The 25,526-nt window shown below is 44.3% G+C and overlaps 2 protein-coding genes across 2 annotated transcripts in view; both read left to right on the forward strand.

Moving 5' to 3' along the window:
• Window positions 1-25,526, forward strand: part of SH3RF3 (SH3 domain containing ring finger 3) — a 306,125-nt gene that overhangs the window by 176,600 nt on the left and 103,999 nt on the right. The gene's annotated exons all lie outside the window — the stretch shown is intronic.
• The window catches only part of LOC139166905 (uncharacterized), a 984,072-nt gene continuing 971,508 nt past the window's right edge, over window positions 12,963-25,526 (forward strand). Inside the window, exon 1 of the mRNA XM_070751130.1 lies at window positions 12,963-16,827. Within this exon, the coding sequence (XP_070607231.1) occupies window positions 13,626-15,299 (1,674 nt within the window). The 5' untranslated portion in view covers window positions 12,963-13,625 and the 3' untranslated portion in view covers window positions 15,300-16,827. The remainder of the gene's footprint in view (window positions 16,828-25,526) is intronic.

The raw sequence follows: 25,526 nt of genomic DNA on the forward strand, positions 1-25,526 counted from the left end.
TGTGTTTTAATAATAGTCTTCTCTGATATCAGGCTCTTTGCTTCCAGACTTGTCAGCATCAGCCTTCAAAAATACTAGCTGATGAATGGCTAAGTTGTGTCTTGTTCACACAACACACACACACACCTAAGAGGTAAGAGGCTCCCCTTTATTGAATGTGTGTTTTAGTGGAGGCTGTGCATTTGGAATGATTTCGTTTGGATTCCTGCAATGAGAAGAGTGGTTGGAGTCAATGGTATAAATAGACCTATTTTTTATTTTAAGATTTCTTAAGATCAACTGATTGTAAGTATTAAACAAAACAACCACACTTTCAGTGGCTATGAAATCCTTAAATTATGAAAGCTATATAGAAATGAGAAGGCAATATCAATCAGCTAATTAGTTGATGGAAGGCAGGAAACAGCAAGACAGAGGAATATAGCTTGTGTCAGCTCACGATAAGCATTAAGAATTCAAAGGTAAGGATTCCCAGTTGCAAATTGGACTATATGTCATATTAGTAATGGATGTGTATATTTTGTGCAACCCTGCATTAATGAAAGGAATAAAGCAATATGAGTTGGTCAGTGAAGAATTCCCACAGTCTCCTGGCACCTAAGGCAAATGGTTGTGGGAGGAATTTGAACAAGATGTAGCTGTCACATAGAAAGCCAAGATGAGATCTGTTCAAGCATATATATATATATTTCCCTCCCACACTTTAGGCTAGGAATAAATTTATGGAAGGTTGTTAACTTCATATCCTTCTTGTGAGCTTCCAGACATTTGGATGACTCCAGCAAACACAATACTGAAGTGGATGGATCTTGACTCATCAAGCAAGGCAGTTCTTACTAATCCATGCATTTCCTGAGATATGAATACTGTATTCTCTCATTGACTAAGCCAAGAAATCTTGTATCAGTGAGCCAAAATTGCATTAGAGATATTAATAGCTATCCTATAAATAAAGAGTTACTGTCATTTCAGTATCCAGATTAAAGCAAACTATTTGTTTCACTACTAAGTACAATTCATTTGTACACATTAACCAAGGTTTATGGGAATGTAATCCTTTAGAGGACCTTTGCTGGCCTGTTTCCCCGAAAATAAGTCACCCCCAAAAGTAAGACATAGGAGAGGTTTCGTAGAATTGCCTAATATAAGGCATCCCCCAAAAGTAAGACGGAGACGTTTCGTTTCGCAGCATTCCCAAACAGAACTTATATAACATATATTTGAAGAAAGTATAATTGTTGTACATGTAAATAATGGTACGGTAGTAGTAAGAAATTCTTGGTAGGATTCACAGTTTGTCTGGTTATGCTGGTTTGTGATGGCAACTAATGTACAGTATATAATAAATGTTCTTTTTTTTTTGTTCAGCAATAAATGTAAATTCTTCTTCATTGAAAAAAAAATAAGATATCCCCTGAAGATAAGACGTAGCATATCTTTGGGAGCAAAAATTAATATAAGATGCTATCTTATTTTGGGGAAAACAGGGTACAAAACAACAAAGTATCTTAGTGCATTGGAAATTATACCAATATATATAGTTATTTTAAAAAAAATAGCACCAATGTAGTTAGCAAATGTGTACTTGTATGAGGAAACATATTTATATATATTTATGTGTGTGTGTGTGTGTGTGTGTGTGTGTGTGTGTGTGTGTGTCACATGGTGGGGTTTTTTTGCTGAATTTGAAAATTAAGGGAGACTAGGATAGATCTATTTCGGCCTTATTTTGGCCTCATCAGCTAGCCATACCCACTGGGACTTGAACCTGCAACCTTTGCCTTGTAAGGCAGAGAATTATCCTCTAGGCCAGCGTTTCCCAACCGGTGTGCCGTGGCACACTGGTGTGCCGCGAGACATCGTCAGGTGTGCCGCGGCGAGAGGCGGCGGAGGAGAGTGGGCGGATCGGGCGGGCAATGGGGCAGGGCGGAGAAGCCAGGGGCGCGTTTGGCCGGAGGCACCGTGGGGAGGCAGGGGCAGCCGCGGCTCCCTTTACTCCTACTGCCGCACCACCCTGCCCCTGCTCCCCACGGTGCCTCCGGCCAAACGCGCCCCTGGCTTCTCCGTCCTGCCCCATTGCCCGCCCGATCCGCCCACTCTTCTCCGCCACCACCTCCTGCCTTAGGGCGAGGAATCCGAGAATCCGGGACTGTGTGGCTTTCCGCCATGAAGAGAAAACGGCCGACTTTTCCCTGCTGCCGTTTTCTCTTCATGGCGCAAAGCCACACAGTCCCGGACTCCCGGATTCCTCGCCCCAAGGCAGGAGGCGGTGGCGGAGAAGAGTGGGTGGATCGGGCGGGCAATGGGGCAGGATGGAGAAGCCAGGGGCGCGTTTGGCCGGAGGCACCATGGGGAGGCAGGGGCAGCCGCGGCTCCCTTTACTCCTACTGCCGCACCTCCCTGCCCCTGCCTCCCCACGGTGCCTCCGGCCAAACGCGCCCCTGGCTTCTCCGTCCTGCCCCATAGCCCGCCCGATCCGCCCACTCTTCTTCGCCACCGCCTCCTGCCTTGGGGCGAGGAATCCGGGAGTCCGGGACTGTGTGGCTTTGCGCCATGAAGAGAAAACGGCCGACTTTTCCCTGCTGCCGTTTTCTCTTCATGGCGCAAAGCCACACAGTCCCGGACTCCCGGATCGCTCGTTTCTCCGGTCAGCAAAGCCATCTGCCCAGGAAAGCGCCGCGCTGGCCGGAGAAGCGAGCAATCCAGGAGTCCGGGACTGTGTGGCTTTCGACCGGGCTAATGGGAGGCGGCGCGAGGCCGGGCGCTGGGGACGTCTGGGAGGGCGAGGAGGCTGATGGCTGCTGCGCACTCCACTCTCTCTCCGGCTCTCTCTCGCTCTTTCTTTTTCTCTCTGTTGCTGGCGTGGTGAACGAGAGAGAAAGAGAGAGAGAGAAAAAGGAGGGGAGAGAGAATGAGAGAAAGAAAGCAAGAGAAAGAGAGGGAAAGAAAGCAAGAGAGAGAGAGAAAGAAAGGGGGGAAGGAGGGAGAGGGAAAGACAGAGGGAGGGAAGGAGGGAGAGAGAAAGAGAGCAAAAAAGAGAGGAAGAAAGAAAGAAAGAGGGATGGAGAGAAAGAAGGGAAGGAAGGGAGAGAAAGAGGGAGGGAGAAATAGAGTGAAATGGAGGAAGAGATATTTTTTTTGTCCAAACTTTTCTTTAGCCCCCCCGCCCCCCCCCTTCAGTGTTCCCCAGAATTTTGAAAACATGAATAATGTGTCGCGGCTCAAAAAAGGTTGGGAAACACTGCTCTAGGCTACAGTATCCAACCCCTATATATGCAGCCTTGTGAGTAATCACATGATGATGGTTTCCATTCAGTCAAGTCCAAGCGTCTTGGGCGGGTGGGTGGGGCCTCCCACTGCTGGTGCTACTGGTTCGTAGAACTGGGCCAAACTGGGAGCAACCCACCACTGATCTAAATCTTGAGTAAGGGGTAACTAGAGCTTAATTCATTTTTTACTATTTCTCAGTTAAACTCTTTAAAAGTTTGTTTCTTTGCCTGGAATTATGTATTCATTGACAAATGTGGTTTGTTGTTTAAATCAGTGGCGGCTGATCACTCATCATACCTGTTTTCTTAAGAAAATTATTTCACCATCACTAGACAGATAATGTTTCTAAAACCTATGTCTTCTGTGTTATAGCTGTACAAATCATTTGAAGATGGCATTTTGGAAAGTGCACTGTTTGAGTGAAAAGGCTCTCCTCAAAGTAGTTTAAGAGTTTTACATTTTGCAGGAGTCCGAGCATGGCCACTTCTAAGGAGATCCAGTGGTGTGCATCTCCGTAGGGATTGCTAACCAAACAGCTACATATATACAAACATGGACAGACAGAAACCCCCTAAATCGATTGCTGAACTGTATTGCATTAATGTAAAGAGATAATTCATTAATATATAGTAATGAGCTTTGCAAAATTCCCTTTCTAAATGCACAGCACATTCTTATTCTACAGAAGATTTGGCTGTAGCGAATTCTTCTGTCGACTTCCCCAACAAAATATAACTTTGGTTGTTGTTTTATTTCAAAAAATGCTGAAAATCTCTCTACAGGAGGCATTCCTGTCTTAGATAACTACTGTATATTTCACAAAATGAAAATGTATTGGAAGTTGAAATTGATCTATCTTATTTCCTCAAAATATATAAAGCAAGTTAACCCATGAAACAGTTGTTGTTCTACATGCATAACTCCATGCAAATGATGTCCACTTTGTAGCAATACAATAATACAATTATATTTCAAAAACATTTCTGTCAAAAACAGTTGTTCTTACCTCTCGTCTCAAATATATATCTTCTTCGTGCTTAAAAACAGTTGATGATTGAATAAAGAAGCATTAAAGGTTTATTTGTGTATCTAGGTCTTTTGTGTTGCCTTCAAAGGTTGCTTTTGATAACTGTGTGCAATCAACCAAGACAAAATGTCTTATTAGCTTCTCCTCCCACCACTGCAAGTTGAGTATGGATTAGATGATGATTGTTATCTTTCAACCTGATTGTGCTTTCATCCTTTCATTGTGTCCTCCACTATTTCATTTTCCAGATGAATCCACCTACCTCTTCAGCTTATTATATCAGGAGCTAATGCTGTTTTGTGACTGTAATAAAAATTGATTTATTGATCAGGAACTATGTGTAGATTCACAATATTTTTATTTGGATGTTTGTTTAGTCATAATTAGATAGTATGTTCTGCTCTTGTTTATTTGTGAAAGATTGGAATTCATAACTCATTCCCACAAAACAAATACTAATGTAAATGTATCTCTTTTGTTGGATTATGGTTAGGCAATAAAGAAGACTTGCCCAATATGCCCTAGGTCAGTGATGGCGAACCTATGGCACGGGTACCACAGGTGGCACGCAGAGCCATATCTGCTGGTACACAAGATATTGCCTTGGCTCAGTTCCAACGTGCATGTGTGTGCCAGCCAGTTGATTTTTGGCTCACACAGAGGCTCTGGAAGGGTGTTTTTGTTTTATTTATTATTTATTTATTGGATTTGTATGCCGCTCCTCTCCGTAGACTCGGGGCGGCTAACAACAGTGGTAAAAACAACATACGACAATCCAATACTAAAAGAGCTAAAAACCCTTGTTTTAAAACCAATCATACATACAAACATACCATACATAAAATGTAGAAGTCTAGGGGGAAAGAATATTTCAATTTCCCCATGCCTGATGACAGAGAGCCTCGGGGGGGGGAGGACATTTTTACGCTCTCCTGGCTCCAGGGAAGCTTTTGGAACCTGGGGAGGGTGAAACACAAGCCTATTGGGCCCACCAGAAGTTGGGAAACAACCTCCAAAGGGCCTCCGGGAGGGCAAGAGAAGCTGTTTTCGCACTCCCCATGCATTGAATTATGGGTGTGGGCACTCGCGCATGGGCAATAGTACATGCCCACGCTCTTTCGGCACCTGCCCTAGGTCTTTCACTTGCATAGAAAGTTTAACAAGTCATTCTGTAATAAAGAACCACTTCTTATGTATAAAGTAAATAAAAAAACATTTGTGATGATTGCGTATTAACAGTTTATTTTGTAGCCTGAATTGCAGTTATTCCAGTGTTCTAATTATCAATAGTTTTTCTTTCACTTGCAAATGTTCAGAGCCCCTAGAATTCTGGCAAGCATTTCATCTCTCTGGTTTTTCATTTTTATTGCAGTGGTGCTCATTTCCTGTTAATTATCTGTAAGTGTGGTAATGAATAGCAAATTGAATAGACTGATTTGAGTGTCTTTGGGAATTTTCAACTAAAAAATACTTATCTTGAACTCAGTGGCATATAGCAACAAATGATCTGTCATATATTCAGTCCTTATCCCTACCAGTAATACTAAAAAATAATTGTGATTTCACAAATTGATGCTACTGTACTGATTGTGAAACCATGTTAGCTGTATATAAAATATTTTTACACAGCTATCTACCTATAAAAATAGATACTGTACTATTTCAGAAAACTCAGTTATTTGACTCCAAAACAGGCGTAAAATATTTGAGAATATTGTAGAAAAGAAATAAAAGTTATATTTTTTGGAATTATTATTTTTTCTTTCTTTTGACCAATAGTACAACGTAATTACATATTTCTAAGCAGGCCAGCTGCAAGAGTAGTCAAAAAAGCCAAAATTGCATCAATAACTGTACAATAGAAGCCCTGCTACTTCATTCATGAATTGCATGTGTGACACACATAAAAAAGGGACTAGACTTTGATCATACATCTGCAAATACCCTCTTGATGTTTTTGACACCTCACTTTTGCTATATTTAGATATAAATGTATATCTGAAATAAGAAGGGGAAGAGTTTTGGTTTGCTTTAATATTGATCTGACTTGGAGGAATGCTGATACTTGAAGAATTATCTGTAAGAGATTTAGTTATGTTGAAGCAATTAATACTTTAAACCAGTGGTGGGCTTTAAATAATTTAACAACCAGTTCTCTGTCCTAATGACTATCTGTGTAGGCGTGGCTGGTGGTCATGTGACTGAGTAGGTGTGGCCACCTTGATGTCATTCACATTAAGGGGTGCTTAGCCTCCTGTCCATGAAGATGCTGCAGTGTGAAAAACAATCATAAGTCAATTTTTTTCAGTGCCATTGTAATTTTGAATGGTCAACTAAATGAACTGTTGTAAATCAAGGATTACCTGTATAAAAATACCAAAAGTTTCTTTGCTTACAAAAAGCTGCCCTAAATATCGATCATTAGATTAGAAATGGGGGAATACACACTGAAGATAAATGAGTCATAGCTGTCACAAATACCTTTCTTATCCTCAGCAATACCTGCAACCCAGAGTTACAAATCATGCAGGGTGCCAGAGCACCCACAGAGGAATTAAAATAGTTAAAATACAGCCAACTCTTGCTCATAAAGTGGAATCCTTTAGCAGAGAGGTAATTTAAGCTCTTCAGAAAGTGGGTGGGCATATTTGGGCTATAAAATGCTGAGCCAAAAGAGACCAATTAACAAATTAACACCTTGAGTGAGGGCTAAACCCATTCTGTCTTTGGTCAGACCTTTCTGCAGGGAATTTTTGCCATTGGGAATAACTATCTATCTCTTTTGTGCTGACATCTTGTGTGGGCTATTAAGGAAAGTGGAGACTGCTTTCTTCTTCTAAGAAAACATGTTTCTCCATTTCTCATCCAGGGAAATATATTCTTCCTTTTTAATATTTCTCAAAATATTTCATTCTTCTAGGAGAGGTGTGTGTGCTAATTTTCTTCAATTGGTGTTATTTTATTATACCATATTATCACGAGAGCAAACTATAACAAATTGGAAGGAGGATCCACTTATTATTTGTGAGCAATCATGTAGCTCAGCCCCTCTGAAGCAGTGCAAGAGACTCCTGTCCCAAAAAAGTATTTTTCAAGAGGCAACTGGACTTCCTGAAAACCACAAAAAAGCTCCGGGGGTGGAGGGAACTCCAGAAAAGCTTACTTATAAACCAGTGGTCTTCAACCTGGGGGTCGGGACCCCTTTGGGGGGATCGAATGACTTTTTCACAGGAGTCACCTAAGATCATGGGAAAAGACAAATTTCCCATGGTGTTAGGAACTAAAGCTTCTATTCTGGCGCCTTGGAACATATTTTTACAATCCAACCAATCAGTTTACTGTGGGGGTGTTCCTCTGACCTTCCTGCCAATTAGCTTAATGCTCTGTTGGGAGAATTGGTGCTAGACTCATGGTTGGGGACAGTGAAGGGCCGCATTTATCTTTTTCTCCTGGATTGGTCCTGGCGGCTAGCAAGTGCAAGCAGCAGCAGACGTGCACAACCCCATGCGAGAATTTGCTTCTGCGCATACGCGGAAGCAAAGAAATCGGCAAACATTTCCAAAATTTCACACGAGGACATTCACATCCACGCGATTTCAGCTATTTTCACTTATTTCTTTGCTTCTGCGCAGAAGCAAAGAAAGGCTGAAAATCACTGATTTTTGCCGATTTTTGCCGATTTCTTTGCTTCCGTACATCCACGGAAGCAAATTCTTACATGGGGGTGCATAGGAGGAAAGGGGGCATGCCGGGAGTGCACAGATGCACATGCATCGCTGTTTTCACTAACAAATCGGGCGATCCCAGGCATAGCGGGGGCAGCCCAATACTGGTGGGGGTCACCACAACATGAGGAACAGTATTAAGGGGTCGCGGCATTAGAAAGGTTGAGAACCACTGCTATAGACTGAAAGTCTGGGCATATTGCCAAGAACTATTGAGGCTGTTACAATGTAAGAAAGCTTAACCCAGACGCAGTTTCTGAAAACACTTAAAGTCACAGGGGCGGCAATTAAGATAAGGATTAGGCGAGAAATACAGGCACAGTAGAATCTTTCCTTCCTGCATTCTCTGCAGGATTAGCTCTGTAAAGTGGGGAAAAATTTGTCCCAACAACTGCTTCTCCAAACTACTCAGAAAAATTAAGATACAATTTGCGAGAACCGGTGAGAACCAGCAGGAGCCCACCACTGTTTTGAGCACAACACCTAGCAATGCCAAACATTTTGCTATTTCAGTACATCCAGGGGTGGGCTCCAGCCGGAACACGAAATTGGGCTTGCCACCGTGGCTCGTGAGTGCTTGTGGGGTCAGCGCAATTTTACTTCGGCACCTGTGGAGATAGCAAAATCACACACAGAGTCGCAGGTGCGCCCGTGTTTTGGCATGCATGGAAGCAAAAAAACCTCGCCAAAACATGGGTGCACCTGCGGCTCCATGTGCAATTTTGCTATCTCCACAGGTGCAGAAGCAAAATCGCGCTGACCCCACAAGCACTCATAAGCCACCCCCAGGAGCCCAATTTAGCGTTCCGGCTAGCACCCCACCCCTGAGTACATCGTATAATTTAAATTACAGGGCCTTAAGGTTGGGGTTTTTTTCCCAATATTTCAGAAATCTATTTTAAAGCATCTGGCAGGATTAGGGTTCTCAGAAGTCTGACAAAAAGAGGATGTGCCCTCTCTGTCTTGCAAGCTTAGCCTTAAAATCAAATATTGTACAGGTTTCTAAGTATGTAGAAAGCTGTGATTTCCGGAACAACTTTTCTCAGTGTAGCGCTTCCCTAATAAGTGCTAAGCATAAGTTAACAAGCTCAGCTCTGTGACCTTAATTGGTTGATTAGGACTCTCCAGCCGGCTTGTGCTGAGTTAACAAAACTTTAATCAGATACTGGCTGAAGTCTTTGGCCTTCTAACCTAAGCTATAGCACATTGCTCCAATGTAAAAAAAGGGGGGGGGGGGCATGCATAGCATAAGTGCACCAGCATGCATACCATACCAGTCCTACTGTAGTAATTATTGTATGTGTTTATGGCTGTGTTTTGTTTCTTTTTGTCCATTTATTTGTTCCATTTTTTTCATGTGTCCTGTTTTCTTGCACTTGTTGATAAACAAACAAACAAACCGATCTTTCTGATGCCAGAGAAAGTACCGTATATTTCGCACTATAAGATGCATTTCCCTCCCCCTCCCCCCCCCCCAAAAAAATGCATGGAAATGTCTGTGAATGTTTCCAAAGTGCTGCCCATCCGCCGGCTCCCACCCTTAGTGGTGACAGAAAGCAGTGACAATCCCCGTTACCTGGAACAGGCTGAAAATGTTTTCCGGCGGAGGCCAAAAATGGGGCATGTTGAGGTCAAAAACGGAGCACGTGGAGGCTAAAAATGGGGTAAATGGAGGCGGCAACAAGTGTGGCAATCCCCACAGCCTGCAACAGCTGATCAATGTTATTCTGGGAGGCCGATCCAACTGCCAATCACCTAAATCAAGATGCGATAATGTGCTGAAGATAAACAGGCTGTTTGCTGTTTGCTGCAAGGACGTTAGTCAGCTGGATGCTGGGAGGCAGATCTTTTTTTCTTGTTTTCTTCCCCAAAAACTAAATAGGATCCGGGGCATCTGACAGTGCAAAATAGACAGTAATTTCATACATATCTGGACTTCATACATATCTGGTCTTTATTGTTTTTTAAATACTTCCCCAATTCAAGCTATTTGAAGCCAAACCAATAACACAACTTCTTTAGCTGGGCTCCTTTTCCAATTTTGCACAATTCAAATTTCTAACATTAACCCTTCCTGTCTCAAAATGTGTCTCTAATGCCATCCGGAGACTACAACAGGCCTCACGGAACTAGAATGTGGGTTCTAGCTTTCCATATTTTTAGATGCTGATATATCTTATATGTTTTTAATTTTATCCCGTATCCTATGCTCCTAATACTAGTCCACAATCATAATAAAGATTTGATTGGTAATCTAAAAATGTGTGGAATAGATGTCCAATCCTGGGTCCTGTTTCATTCATGGAGCATTCCAATGGGTATTTCAAAAGATCTCTGCTTTTGTCAGGAAGGATGGTAACAGTGATGCCATTGAATTTTGCTCAATCAATCAGGCTGTGTAGACTAGCAAATTGTAAATGTTTGTCAGCTATTTGAGAATACCACTACAAGGCCTTTGATCTGTAACACACAGTGGTAAAATGGGTTTACAAATACAGTGGTACTTCTACCTAAGAATGCCTGTACTTAAGAACTTTTCTAGATAAGAACTGAGTGTTCAAGATTTTTTTGTCTCTTCTTAAGAACAATTTTCTACTTAAGAACCCGAGCCTGGAAAAATTTCCCAGGAAATTTGAGAGCGGCACGAAGGCCCGGCTAGTTTCCTGCCATTCTCCCTTTAATCCCGGCCATCTCGGGCTTTTCTGGGCTGCCAGAAGAGCCTTTTGGTAGTGCTTAAGGAGACTTTGGAAGCCCAGAGCAAACAAAGCATTTTCCTTTCTGTGGGCACTTGGAGAGGGAATAAACCTCTGCCAGCACCCAGAGAAAAGAAACGTTCCCTTCGCTCTGGGCAGCTTTTGGATTTTTTTGATTCCTGTCACCTCACCTTCTTCCTTTGGCAGCGACTATCTTCCTCCTCCTCTTCTTCCTCCTACTTCTCCCACCCAAATTCCAAGCTTTTATTTCTTTCCTAATGGGTTTGCCCACATTATTTGCTTTTACATTGATTCTTATGGGAAAAATTGCTTCTACTTACAAACTTTTCTACTTAAGAACCTGGGCACGGAACGAATTAATTTCTTAAGTAGAGGTGCCATTGTATAGCACCAATTATTTTTATGGCAAGAAAGAATCCAGAAAGAACAGGATCAGATCAGCAGTGGGTTGTTGTTGTTCCCTGTTCGACCCGGTTAAGCAAACTGGTAGCAGCAGTGGCGGGAGGCTCCATCCACCGCCTGGGATGCTGCTGCACATGCACAGAAGCATTGTGCGCTCACACACACACATGAGAGAACCAGTAGCAACAGGATTTAGAACCCACTACTGGATCAGATGTTACCAGGACAGAAACAAACAAAACCTTCTATTGGGAAAAACAGAGTTAGCAAGTAAACTAAGGACTGCAGGATAAACGTACACACACACACACACAAACTATTCTTAGTGTATCATTGCTATAGAAAGTTGCCAGATGTTCAAAGGAATATTGATCAGCCCTTATTTTATTGTCTCAGGCATGTCAGCACAACAATTTTTAATTGAGATAGTGGGGGGCTGAAATTCATGACTTATGGTCGGTTTTCAACAGATCTTAAGAAAATGTAATATTCTTTCTCTCCAAACAAGCATTAGAATCATACAAAGTTAATAAATTGAAGATCTTTTCAATTAACTGTTTTGATAACACTCCGTTGCCAAATCTGTGTTCTTTATCGACCCCATACTTTTCTTGGAACTGCTAGAGTAACAAATTGTTGGGTTAGAGAGTCAGCTGTGTCCCAGTGGAGAATACAAAGCCAAATTCTAACTATATCACTGCACAAATATGCAGTTCCACTGTAGATTTAACAGTTTTTGGAAAACCAAAACATAATTTGACTCCAAAGTGTTCATAGCATTTATGGAATACACTAAACAGATGGGAGTTGCACAGTTAAAGTGGGGTTGCAGGGACAATCCTCTGCCATAATTTAGTCTAGAATGTAGCAGCACATCAGAAATTAGCACTTGGCCATGTTCTCTTTTTTTCCAAATCATTGAGATGCATAAATTAAAATAATTTGCATATAAACTTCACGAGGTAATTGGTATTATGTTACAGTTGATGGATACAATGCAGTTATAACATTTATTAATTTGGTTGCATTGTCTGCTTTTTTGCAAAAAAAACCCCTCTTGTTTTTTTCCTTATCCCAATCATTCTTCCAGTACTAGCTTAATTGGTTAGGTTAATTGAAGAGAATAACTGCTTTAAAAGACAGTACTAGGTGGGAATTTGATAACCATATACTTAAAATACTAATCACTGCAATCTAAAATATTGCAAGTTCATTAAAATGCAGTATATTGGATCTGCACAATGTTTTTCAAATTAAAAAATAACTGTTCTCTAAAAATTCAAACTTGAAATAGCATTAGCAATAGCATTTAGACTTATATACTGTGCTTTTAAAGCCCTCTCTAAGCGGTTTACAGAATCAGTATATTGCCCCCAACAATCTGGGTCCTCATTTTACCCACCTCGGAAGGATGGAAGGCTGAGTCAACATAGAGCCAGTGGTGAGGTTTGAACTACTGAACTACAGCTAGCAGTTAGCTGAAGTAGCCTGCAGTCCTGCACCACCCCAGCTCTTATGGGTTCCTAGGAGTTTTGTAATGTGTTAACATGTTTTTAGGATATTATATTTTCTCAAAGTTATTTGTTCAACCATCAGATTTATTTTTCTTACATTTTGTTTGTAATAACATTTTCTCCACTGCATCTGGAAGGAGAGTCCAACATGGGTATTTAACCAATCCTATTGGTAGAGACTGAGTAAAAAATTTACATAATAATAGGTACCACCCCCCTTGCAGTCCCCCCATGAGCTCAGTTTTAAAAACTCAGTCCCAGAGTAGAGACATACTGAGTTTTGCTAGATAAATTTAATGGTTGTTATTACCAGTTTAATCTTGTTTCTTTTGTCTCCTTACAGATTGATCAACGTTGGAGAAAGGGGTCTCTGTCCTCCGCGGACAACACCCCCAACGATCTCCTTAGGGGCTGTTTCCCCCCGAGGGAACTGCCCCCAAGAGGAGCACCTCAGCCCGGAGTCCCTGGCCCCAGCGGTCAAACAAGGGCTGCGAGCCGAAGGTGGGGGGGTCCGCCCCCCCCCACTGGGAGGCTCGAGGAGGACGGCGGCCCCCGGAGGGGCTCGCAAGCAGCGCCGGAGCCCGGATCAGCTGTGAAGCGGCGAGAGGAATGCCGCAGAGACTACCACCGCCGCCGCAGCCGCCAGCGCTGGGATCGCCGCGGCTGGCCTGGGCGAGCTCCGGACGGCCGAGAACGGGCTGGGTGAGCCCGAGGAAGCGGCGAGAGCGGGGAGTGGGCACAAAAGCCCGCGAAGACGCTGGGCAGCGCCATTTTGGCAAGACTCCCCCTCGGAGCGCAAGGGCGCCAACCGGAAGGGCTTCCGGCAGCTGAGAGGCGCAAATTGGGCTACGGCTCTAATGCGCAGCCGCAAGGGCGAGGCCAGCAGCAGCAGCCATTTTTCTGTGCGTGACGAAGCTGTTGAGAGGCAATTTCTTGCAATTCACCTGTTACAACCACCGGAGCTGTGAGTACAATGGAGGATAAACCCAGTACCGAGAAAGCCAGCTCCCCAGTGGTGAGCAAGGAAAAGGCTAAGGGGAAAGATAAGGAGAGGTCAAAACCCTCCCAGTCCCCTGCTTCAGTGGCCTCATTGAAAGAGGCAGAAAAGCGCATAAAAGCGCTGGAGAAGAAATTGGAGGCAGCCTTGCACCCCTCCCCCTCACCAGTACCACTGACTCAGAGGCAGTCAACCACACCTGAACCTGGGACCCCTCAGTCAGCCTTTGGACACCTGGGGCCCCTACAGGAGGGTGACTGGTCCCCAGAGGGGCAGTTCATGTCGCTGCCACAGGCCCCGTCTCCAGCCTTGTCCTGGACTAGGCCTGAACCTTCCGGACTCCCAAGAAGGGGTACCCAGGCACCTTTGGCTACATTTACACCTACAGCGGCGGGACTGCGCCCCCAGACTGGTTCATGGCAGCACGTGCCTCCAGATCTACAGGAGATGTTTGCAAATGTCTATGCTCAAGGAGTGAATGCCGGGACAGGTCAGCAGGTGAACCGCCCTCAGACTCAAGCAAGAAACCTTTGGCCAATACCGCCCCCCTCGGGCTTGGGGTCTCTTTCAGAGGATCCGGACTTTGGCGAGGACAGTGATAAGGAGTACGAATTCTCAGAGGATGAGAACACCCCAGAACAGCAGCCAGTGGCTGGTCTGTTTAAACCCACACTGTTTCGGACTCTGCTTTTTAAGGCAAAGCAGGTAATGGACCTGCAAGGAGCGGCCAAGACACCTGAAGCAGAGACTGGCAAGACATCTGCTTCCCTTTTACGAGAACCCCAACCCGAGTCGGACCACATCCCGGCCTCGCATATTTTTGTTGAGGGAGTTAAAAAACCCTGGCAACACCCCGCAGCGGCTCAGGGACCTTCGAATTTGGAGCGCAAGTTCTACACATTCGACGAAGAGGTGGAAAAACTCTTGGAGTTTCCCCCCATTGACCAGCCGGTAGTCACGCTGGTTTCTAGTGCCCTTGTACTGTCAGAGACGGGGGAGAGTTTGAAACCAGAGGACAGGAAGGCGGAAACCCTGTTACGCAAGACCCACCAAATGGCGGGCTGGGGTTTCCGAGCGGCTGCCGCGACCTCCTTCTTCAACAGGGCCTCTATCATGTGGCTCCAGGAGCTGCAGTCACGCCTCAGCCCGGAGGAGGCCAGACTTCACCAGGACATCAGCAAGCTGCAGGCCGCAGCTGAGTTTTCCGCCGACGCCACCCTACACGCAGCTAAGTTTGCCAGTAGAGGCATGGCCACTACACTGTCGTCACGCCGACTGTTGTGGCTGAGAAATTGGCCAGCGGACTTGAAATCAAAAGGGCGCCTGGCATCAGCTCCGCTGCAGGGATCGATGCTCTTCGGTGACATTTTGGATAAAGTCCTCATAGAGGACAAGGACAAGAGGAAGGTCCTCCTTAAGTCCAATAGACGCCAGGACCGCCGCTTTACTCCCTACACTAGACGGCAGAACCCACGTTGGGATGCTTCTACCGGACAAGGACAGGCGCAGAGAGGTTTTCACCAGAATCAATATTCCCAACAATCATTCAGGAATGATCGCGGATCTTATCAGGATCGTTCCAGAGGCTTCCAGCAGTCCAGGCGGCCCTTTCGTGGAGGCAACCAGAGGGGATATCGTCGTTCCAAATGACTCCTCCGGGCCTCTACCTTTAGGAGGGAAGCTACAACACTTCAGCCCCTCCTGGCTGCTCACTTCCTCGGACAAGTGGGTTCTAGCCACCGTATCGGAAGGACTTCGCCTGGAATTCATGGGGCCTCCTCCTTATCGCTTTGTAAGTTGCCCGAGGCTTCGGGACCTACACAAGAGGCAGCAGATCCGCAAGGAGATTGCCCATTTATTGGAAATACAAGCCATCGAACAGGTACCTCAGCAAGAAGTGGGCAGGGGATTTTATTCCAGGATTTTCCTGGTACCCAAGACTTCAGGAGGATACCGAATGATACTGAATTTGAAACAACTCAATATCTACATCAAATACAGGAGGTTCCACATGCACTCCTTACAGACTATTCTCCCCTCAATACGTTCCAGGGACCTGTTGACTTCAATAGATTTAAAGGAGGCCTACCTCCACGTACCTGTGCACCCGACACACCGGGAATTTCTCAGGTTCTGTTCAGAAGGCGTCCATTACCAATACAGGGCGATGCCCTTCGGCCTCTCCTCGGCCCCACGGACTTTTACCAAGTTGCTGGACGCCCTGACGGCCAACCTTCGGTCTCATTCTATCAGACTGATGGCCTACCTGGACGACATAATTATTTTGTCCAGGTCCCCCGAGCAGGCCAGAGAGGACCTAGCCAGAACAATAAGGACACTAGAAGCGCATGGCTTCACTATAAACGTGGAGAAAAGTCAGCTGTCCCCGGCAACCAGACTACAGCACCTGGGTTCCATCATCAATACCATATCAGGCAAGGTAACCCTTTCTCCCGAGAGGCAGGAGAATATTCATCGGCTGGTTTCCGGCTTGATCCGCCTCAGACGGGCCCCGCTGGCTCTGTTGTCAAAAGTGCTAGGAACGTTGGTGTCAGCCATAGGTATAGTTCCCTGGGCCAGACACCATATAAGAGGCCTTCAGTGGTTTCTTTTACCAGCTCAAAGGGCCAGGGTCAGCCACTCACAAAGGATTATCTCCCTACCAAAGAGAGTCAGAGAGTCTTTGAAGTGGTGGCTCACCGCAGCAATTCAGGAAGGTTCCCCCTTTCGCACTCAGGACCGTCTCATCCTCACCACAGACGCCAGTTTATACGGGTGGGGTGCCCACCTGGGCCGACATATGGCCCAAGGACAATGGACGGTGGAGGAATTGGCTTCGGTCAATATCAACTTCTTAGAACTAAGGGCAGTGTTTTTAGCCCTACTGGCCTTTGCCCCCTTAGTAGAGGGCAAACACATACTTATCTTAACAGACAATGTAGCAACCAGGGCCCACCTGAATCACCAGGGAGGCACAAGGTCTCAACGTCTTATGGAGGAAACTATGCGGCTTTTCAACTGGGCCGAGACCCATCTAGCGTCGTTGACCGCAGAACATATCGCAGGGATCAGCAATTCCACAGCGGATTGGCTCAGCAGGGCTACCCTGGACCCGTCAGAGTGGCAACTCGATCCAGACTTGTTCTACCAGTTGACCCAGAGGTTCGGGGTTCCCCTAGTCGACCTTTTTGCCAGCAGCCAGAACACTCAGCTCCCGCGGTTCTTCACACGGTTTCCGGATCCAAGGGCAGAAGCGACCAACGCCCTACTGTCATCTTGGCCTCCCGGTCTCCTGCACGCCTTTCCCCCCGTGAATCTCATCCCGAGGGTGGTGGAGAAGATTCTTCACGAGGAGGCGGAGGTGATTTTACTAGCACCGTACTGGCCACGTCGCCCGTGGTTCGCAGACTTAGTGGAACTTTCAGTGTCACCCCCGTGGAGGATCCCGGATCAGATCATCTCGCTGAGCCAGGGGAATCTGAAACACCCAGATCCTCAATGGCTACACTTGACAGGTTGGCACTTGAAAGGCATAAATTGAAGCAGTTGGACTTACCAGAGAAGGTCATAGATACCATGCAGGCTGCCAGGCGCCCATCGACTTCACGGATTTATCAGGCGACCTGGGCTGCGTTTTGTAAATTTTGCAACAAGGATTTACGGGACCCTAGGGAAGCTTCTGTAATTACTGTTTTAGAATTCCTGCAAGCAGGAGTGGAACGTGGCCTAGCCCCTAATACCTTGAGACGACAGGTGGCAGCCCTAGCCACCATGATTCAGACTCCAGAGTCTCGTCACTTGGCTCAGCATGCTTGGATCAGAGACTTTATTAGGGGAGCCACGAATAAACATTCTCCGCCTGTCAGGAGATTTCCATCCTGGGACCTCACGTGGGTGCTTAAGGCCTTAACTAAACCTCCCTTTGAACCGTTGAGGTCTATACCAATTAGGCTACTTTCCATCAAGACAGCCTTTCTAGTAGCTGTTACATCTGCACGCAGGGTGTCGGAGATATCGGCCTTATCCGTGAGACCTGACCTCTGTGTCTTTTATCCGGATAGGGTGGTTCTTCGATTGGACCCCACCTTTGTGCCAAAGGTGAACACGGCGTTCCATAGGAAGCAAGAACTAATTCTTCCGGATTTCTGCTCTCATGGGAGTCATCCGTCGGAGCTACTATGGCATAAGGTGGATGTCCGGAGGGCTCTAAAGATTTACATTAGAAGGACAGAGGAGTTCCGTAAATCTGAGACTCTCTTTATTTCATTTTCTGAATATAGGAAGGGACTTGGACTATCGGCAAAATCCATTAGTCGGTGGATTAAGGACTGTATCTCGGAGGCCTACAAGGCCGGAGGACACACAGTTCCAGAAGGATTGACGGCTCACTCAACCAGGAGTGCGGCGACTTCAGCGGCTTGGTCTACTCAAGCATCGATAGAGGACATTTGTCGGGCTGCAACCTGGGCAGCCCCTACGACATTTATTAGACATTACAAGTTGGACTCCTTTGCTTCAGCAGAAGCGGCCTTTGGCAGGAGGGTTCTTCAAAGAGTTTGTGTTTCTCCTAAGTCCCTAGTTAGACCTTCTCCCTCCCATGGGCTTTAAAGATCTTTGGTATATCCCATGTTGGACTCTCCTTCCAGATGCAGTGGAGAAGACCCGTTGTACCTACCTGAACGGTCTTCTCGATGCACTGGAAGGAGAGTCCAAACCCACCCGGTAGTTGAAGTTCAGGGACACCGGAGGTTGGGTTGGTTCATGAGTTATTGAATTGGTCAATAAAAGTTGGTTATCCTCTTAAGTGCCTTTCGTTTTTAAAACTGAGCTCATGGGGGGACTGCAAGGGGGGCGGTACCTATTATTATGTAAATTTTTTACTCAGTCTCTACCAATAGGATTGGTTAAATACCCATGTTGGACTCTCCTTCCAGTGCATCGAGAAGACCGTTCAGGTAGGTACAACGGGTCTTTCAACTTATACATTTATTGAATTTTTAAGACTATATTATTATTATTATTATTATTATTATTATTATTATTATTATTGTTGTTGTTGTTGTTGTCAGTACAACACAGCAAATGAGATCACTATGCTGGATTTCGTATTTCATCATCAGTCGGGCGCTTCCCAAGCACCTAGGACTGTGTGATGTAGTGGTGAATTATGTTTGCCGATCCCAGTAAAGCGGCCTTTTGCAATTGACAGATGGAGATTTTGTCAATTCTGATGGTTTTCAAATGTCTGCTGAGATCCTTTGGCACTGCGTTCAGCGTGCCAAGGACCACTGGGACCACTTTCACTGGCTTATGCCAGAGTCGTTGCAGCTCAGTTTTTAGATCTTCGTATTTCACTAATTTCTTTATTATTATTATTATTATTATTATTATTATTATTATTATTATTATTATTTAGATTTGAATGCCACCCTTCTCCGAAGACTCGGGGCGGCTGTAAGACGCACCAAGATTTCGAAGAGATAAACAAGAAAAAAAGTGCTTTTGCCCTCCCCAGTCCCCAGGAGCACTCTGTAGGCCTCGGGGCATAGAAAGGGTTTGGGAGGCCTACAGAGTGCTTCTGGGGACTAGGGAGGGCAAAATCATGATGGGGGGGGCAGTTGGAAGGCGAAAATGGGCCTTTCCCCCCCCCAAAACAGGCCCATTTTTTGCAAAAAGGGGACCCTCAGAGGCTTTGGGAGTGCTCCTCTGGGCTGGGAAGGGCAAACAGATTATCTCAGGGACCGCCTTCTGCTGCATGAATCCCAGTGACCAGTTAGGTCCCACAGAGTGGATCTTCTCCGGGTCCCGTCAACTAAAGAATGTCGCTTAGCGGGACCCAGGGGAAGAGCCTTCTCTGTGGCGGCCCCAGCCCTCTGGAACCAACTCCCCCCAAAGATTAGAATTGCCCCCACCCTCCTTGCCTTTCGTAAGCTGCTTAAAACCCACCTCTGCCGTCAGGCATGGGGGAATTGAGACCCTCTTCTCCCTAGGCCTTTACAATTCTATGCATGGTATGTATGTATGTATGTTTGGTTTTTTATATTAATGGGTTTTTAATTGTTTCTAACATCAGACTATTATTGTACACCACTTTATTGTTGCTGTTAGCCGCCCCGAGTCTCCAGAGAGGGGCGGCATACAAATCCAATAAATAAATAAATAATAAACAAACAAACATGTTTCCGTTTCTGCAAAAAAAAGAGGCCTGTTTTCATAGAAAAACAATCAATTTTTTGCCTCCCAAAGCTCCCACGCGTCACATTTTTGCCTTCCCAGTCCCCAGGAGCATTGCACAGTCCCAAAGCCTCTGCATGTCCCATTTTTTTAAAAAAAGTTGGAAAGTTGAACAATATTGAAGGTTCAATTAGATTCAGTGGTTTGAATCCCTAGCACCGCGTAACAGAGTGAACTCCTGTTACTTGTCCCAACTCCTGCCAACCTATCAGTTTGAAAGCACATAATAATGCAAGTTGAACAATAGGGACCACTCTGGTGGGAGGATTAACAGCGCTCCGTTCGCCTTGTGTGTTAAGTCATTCCGGCCACGTGGCCATTGGGACATCTTCGGACAGCACTGGCTTTTCAGCTTAGAAACAAAGATGAGCACTACCTGTACAGCAGGAAACGACTAGCAGACATATGTGGGGAAACCTTTACCTTTATGGTAAATGAGCAGCAAATGATCCAGTAGCACTTTAAGAACTAGAATATTGCTCAGTAGGGCTTGAGTTAGAGAAGATTGTCATGTTCATGAAATGATCACTGTGAGTGGAAGGTTTAAACAGCAGAAGATGTTATTCGGAGGAAAAAACCCAAGAAATTATATACAGTATATTTCACATTCTAATGATTACCCATAATTGATATTTTATATTCTAAATACTGCAGGGCTAAAGCGATCTGATAGCCCTTGAGAAGACTCTTATTCATCACTTTGGCTTCCCACATTATATTTAGTGGAGCTATTCCAATGTAAGCTGTGACAATATTTCAATTTTCCCTCATTAAATAGTTGTAAGTTTGGCCTGAGAAATGGGACTTTTAAGGTCCTATTTAATTATGACAAGATTGCATGGGAAAACTGAGCCTTTGATGCCATAGCTCTTCTACTTAAGAGATTGTTTATGTTCAGTGTTAGCACACCATTGACAAGCAACTCAGATTGCTTTCTTTATACATCAAATAAATGATTTGGAACATTTGGTAAGAAACTTTTAATGGGGAAGGGATTTCCCCATGCATTTAAATTGGAACTTTCTCTTCACAAATGTCCAAAGAAATTAAATATGTTCTCTTTCCTTCTTTCTTTTTTTATTTCTTTCTTTCTCTCTCTCTCTCTCTCTCTCTCCCTCTCCCTCTCCCTTTCCTTCTCTTTCCCTTCCTTCTCCCTCCCTCCATTTACAAAAGAGTTAAGCAGTACTGTATACTACTACTACATGATTTGAATATATCAGTTGAATTCACTGTTAAAACTTAGCAAATCCATCTTTCTTTAGATTTTCTTTTTCATCAAACAATTGTTTATCTATAAAATGAACGTTCAAATTTATGATGATATGCCCTCTTGGCAAAACTTTATTGCATCCATTCCCATGGTTATCATTTTTTTAGAATGTTTGTTTTTGCAGTAAAATTGAAATGTCCATGTCTGGCAATAAACTCATGCAAAATAATATATGCCTTTGATTTTGGAGGCTGGTTTTGCCAATTCCTTTTCGGAGAATGATAAACTGGCTTAACTTCTTGGGCACATATATGCAAACCTTTCCTTATTGGCATTCTGAAACTTACTCCAGATCAGCAAATGGAAAGCTCCTTCAAACAGTGCAAAGTTAGAAATTCTTCAATGCAAATTCTTTCCACTGCAAAGCATCCTTGGATTTTTTTTCTCCAAACTAGAGGTCCCCACTTTTCCAACTTTACAGACTGGAGGGGGGAAGAGGAATGTCTCCATATGAATGCCCTATGTGCATGCCCGCACAGCTCCATTTGTGTGAGCAACCGGCATGCCCTTCACCTCCACAAATGGAGTTGCAAATGTGTATACCTGCCACTTGTGTGCCCCACTTTTGAATGGGTCATGGCCAGCTCCGGGCCACTGCCCAAGGGTTCAGGACCCCTTAACTAGAAAAATGGAAGTAAGACTATTTTTTAAATAGTCAACAGGAATAATATTGAAAAATTGCTGATGTACATCAATAATTCTGAGAAGTTTATCTGAGAAGAGGAGAAACAGTAGAAAATTAGTGTTCTTTCCTTCCTAATAACTGCATAATTATTTAATAGGTCTAATTAATAAGCTGATGTGGTTTATTTTTCTGGTTCTTACTAACATGCAATTGAGAAATCTTTTGAATCACCCAGACTTCTGCCACCTTTTCATAATGGTAATGCAACAATTGCCACAGTTGTGCAGCTAAACAAAAGTGAAGTACTTACGAACACAATTGAGCCCAACATTAAGTGTTGTTCAATGAAATATTTAAGTGAGTTTTGGTCACAGAAGGTGATCATGTCATCCCAGGACACTACCACTATCATAAATATTAAACAGTTTCTAAGCATCTAATTCCAAGCATTTGAACATATGACCATGGGATACTACCACATTGTTTCACAAAAACGGTCATAAGTATTTTTTTTTCAATTCTGTTGTAACTTTGGACAGTCAAGAAATGAACTGTTATAAGTCAAGGACTCCCTGTACTACATATCTGTTTGTGAATGGTTTATTTCAGTGATGGCGAACCTATGGCATCGGTGCCACAGGTGGCACGTGGAGCCATATCTGGTGGCTCATGAGCAGTTGTCCTAACTTAGCTCCATCGTGCATGTGTGTGCCATTCAGCTGATTTTTGGCTCACACAGAGGCTCTGGGAGGGAACTTTTGGCTTCCAGAGAGCCTCCAGAGGGATGGGGGAGGGCGTTTTTACCCTCCCCTGGCTCCAGGGAAGCCTTTGGAGCCTGGGGAGGGCCAAACATGAGCCTAATGGGCTCACCAGAAGTTGGGAAACAGGCCATTTCTGGCCTCCGGGGGGCGGGGAAGCTGTTTTTGCCCTCCCCAGGCATTAAATTATGGGTGTAGGCACTCGCACATGTGCAATAGTGTGTTCCCATGCTCTTTGGGCACACAAGGAAAAGAAGGTTCGCCATCACTGGTCTAATTCAACCAGTTTCTGTACTGGCTTCAGTTTCTGCTGGTTTAAATTATTTCAATTTAATATTTAAATAAGAAACCCTTCTCACTTCTGGATATAGCTGATGGGTTTTCCGAGAAGCTTTAATGCATGACAGAAACCATATGTCTCTTCCAGACTGCCTGTGTAAAGGATCTATCAGAATGTGGAGGTTCTCCTTTGAATTCCTTCACAAAATGAGAAATGGCTCCAGTGCGGCTCAAGTAATGAGCTACAAAATAAGCATTACCAGTTTTAATTGTTATTAATGCCTTGCTGACATCTATTGTTTCATTGCTGAGCGGACAAACTATAGATATCCTATTCTTTCATTCCCCTTGTACATTTTGCATGATTGTGTTGGCTAATAATGATTTCAGAAGCTAACCAGAAGTGGGACTAGTCCTGGCAGACATAAATTCGAGACACTATTTATTAATTAATTTATTTATTAATTATATATTAAATGTATTTTTAGCTGTTTTTAGCTGCAGTTTGTTCATTTTGCTTATAATGAGAACAGTTTGATAAAAATATAACCGTATAAGTATTCCATGACTTGTGACCACTCATTTAGTGACCGTTCTAACTGCAGTGAAGGAAGGATTTACCACCCATGCCCAAAGATGATCAAAATTACCCACTTGGCAGTCCACAGAGGCAGGTTCATCTTACCTCCTCCTACCAGTGCACATTGTACGTGTGTCCCCTTGTGCGATTTTGCTTCCGCGCATGCACAAAGGGACAATTTTACTTCCATGCATGCTCAGAGAGCCGAAAATTATGGGGGAGAGATGGTGGCGTGCACAGAACAGCAAAGACAGCACCGGAGCTGTTGCATCGGATGGCTCCGTTGCATCATTGGTGGGCTGCTGCCCGAGCAGTACACCAGACCACACCAGTAGGAACCTACCTCTGAACTATAGGTATCCTGCAACTCTCCCCACCTGCCTATTGATGGCATGAAGTCAGAAGGAGATGTGTATTTCCAAAGCCTGCATAACAAAGATAAAGGAAGAAGTGGTGTGGACAGGTGAGGCCCCTTTAGAAAGCAAGAGCTGACTGTCAAGGACATCATACATGATACAGTATATTGCTAAGATAAGGAATAGGGCTAAAACAATTTGTCTTGTGGCTTCTCTTGTTTTGTTTTCTGTTGTAAGCTTCCCAGAATTACATTGTTTGAGTTATATTATATTCTTTAGATCAGTGGTACTCAACCCTTTGAGGGTCGAACGACTGTTTCATAGGATCATCTAAGACCATGGGAAAAGACAAATTTCCCATGGTGTTACGAACTTAAGCTTCTATTCTGGCACCTTGGAACATATTTTTACAATCTGACCAATCAGGTTTTTAGGGTCCCTCTGACCTTCCTGCCAATCAGTGTAAAGCTCTGTTGGGAGAATTGCAGGGGTGGGCTACTGCCCAGATGGAGGGGAACACAGTGGGGTAGCAGAAATGGAGCTCCACCCCATAGCACCCAATTTGCACTGAAAGAGGTTGAAAGAAAATGCATAAGCCACCCCCCCTGTGTAGTAGTAAAAATTTTGGTAGCCCTTCACTGGGGAATTGGTGCTAGACTTATGGTTGGGGGAACTGTATTAAGGGATTGCGGCATTAGAAAGGTTGTCTCAGACCGGTCTAACACCTGGCAACTTCAAATATCAACCAACAAATGCTCTACCCTCCACATCGGCAAAAAGAATCCAAACCGCACATACGAACTGAATAAACAATCTCTCACTGCCAGCCCACACTCAGTAAAAGACCTTGGAGTACTAATATCGAATGACCTAAGTGCTAATGCCCACTGCAACAATATCGCCAAAAAAGCTTCTAGAGTTGTTAACCTGATCCTACGCAGCTTCTGCTCAGGCAATCTCACACTACTCACAAGAACCTACAAAACTTTTGCCAGACCCATCCTAGACTACTGCTCATCTGTCTGGAACCCATACCACATCTCAGACATCAACACCCTTGAAAATATCCAAAGATATTTCACCAGAAGAGCCCTTCACTCCTCCACTCGAAACAGAATATCCTGCGAAAATAGACTAACAATCCTGGGCCTAGAAAGCCTAGAACTACGGCGCCTAAGACACGATTTGAGTATTGCCCACAAGATCATATGCTGCAACGTCCTACCGGTCAATGACTACTTCAGCTTCAACCGCAACAACACAAGAGCACAGATTCAAACTTAATACGAACCACTCCAAACTTGACTGTAAAAAATATGATTTCAACAATCGAGTTATCGAAGCATGGAACTCATTACCGGACTCAATTGTGTCAACCCCTAACCCCCAACATTTCTCCCTTAGACTTCCACGATTGACCTCTCCAGGTTCCTAAGAGACCAGTAAGGGGCGTACATAAGTGCACTGGTGTGCTTTTCGTCCCCTGTCCAATTGTCTTTCCTTTCTCTCACTTATCATATATATTCTCTTCCTTTCATATATCCTCTCCTCTAAGTTCACTTTACCCTTATATATATTACCACGTGTCTATTTTTCTTCCCATGTATTTGTGTATTGGACAAATGAATAAATAAGTAAATAAAATAAAGATAAACAAATGAATTAAAAATGGCTACTGCTGCAGCAATGCTGGGAAATGTACCCCAGTCTATTACTGTAGTAGATGATGGCTCCAAAGACATTGCAACAGTTGTTCTTTTCTAAATCTCCGGTTT

This window comes from Erythrolamprus reginae, chromosome 4 (assembly GCF_031021105.1).
Source record: "Erythrolamprus reginae isolate rEryReg1 chromosome 4, rEryReg1.hap1, whole genome shotgun sequence".
NCBI classification, from domain to species: domain Eukaryota; kingdom Metazoa; phylum Chordata; class Lepidosauria; order Squamata; family Dipsadidae; genus Erythrolamprus; species Erythrolamprus reginae.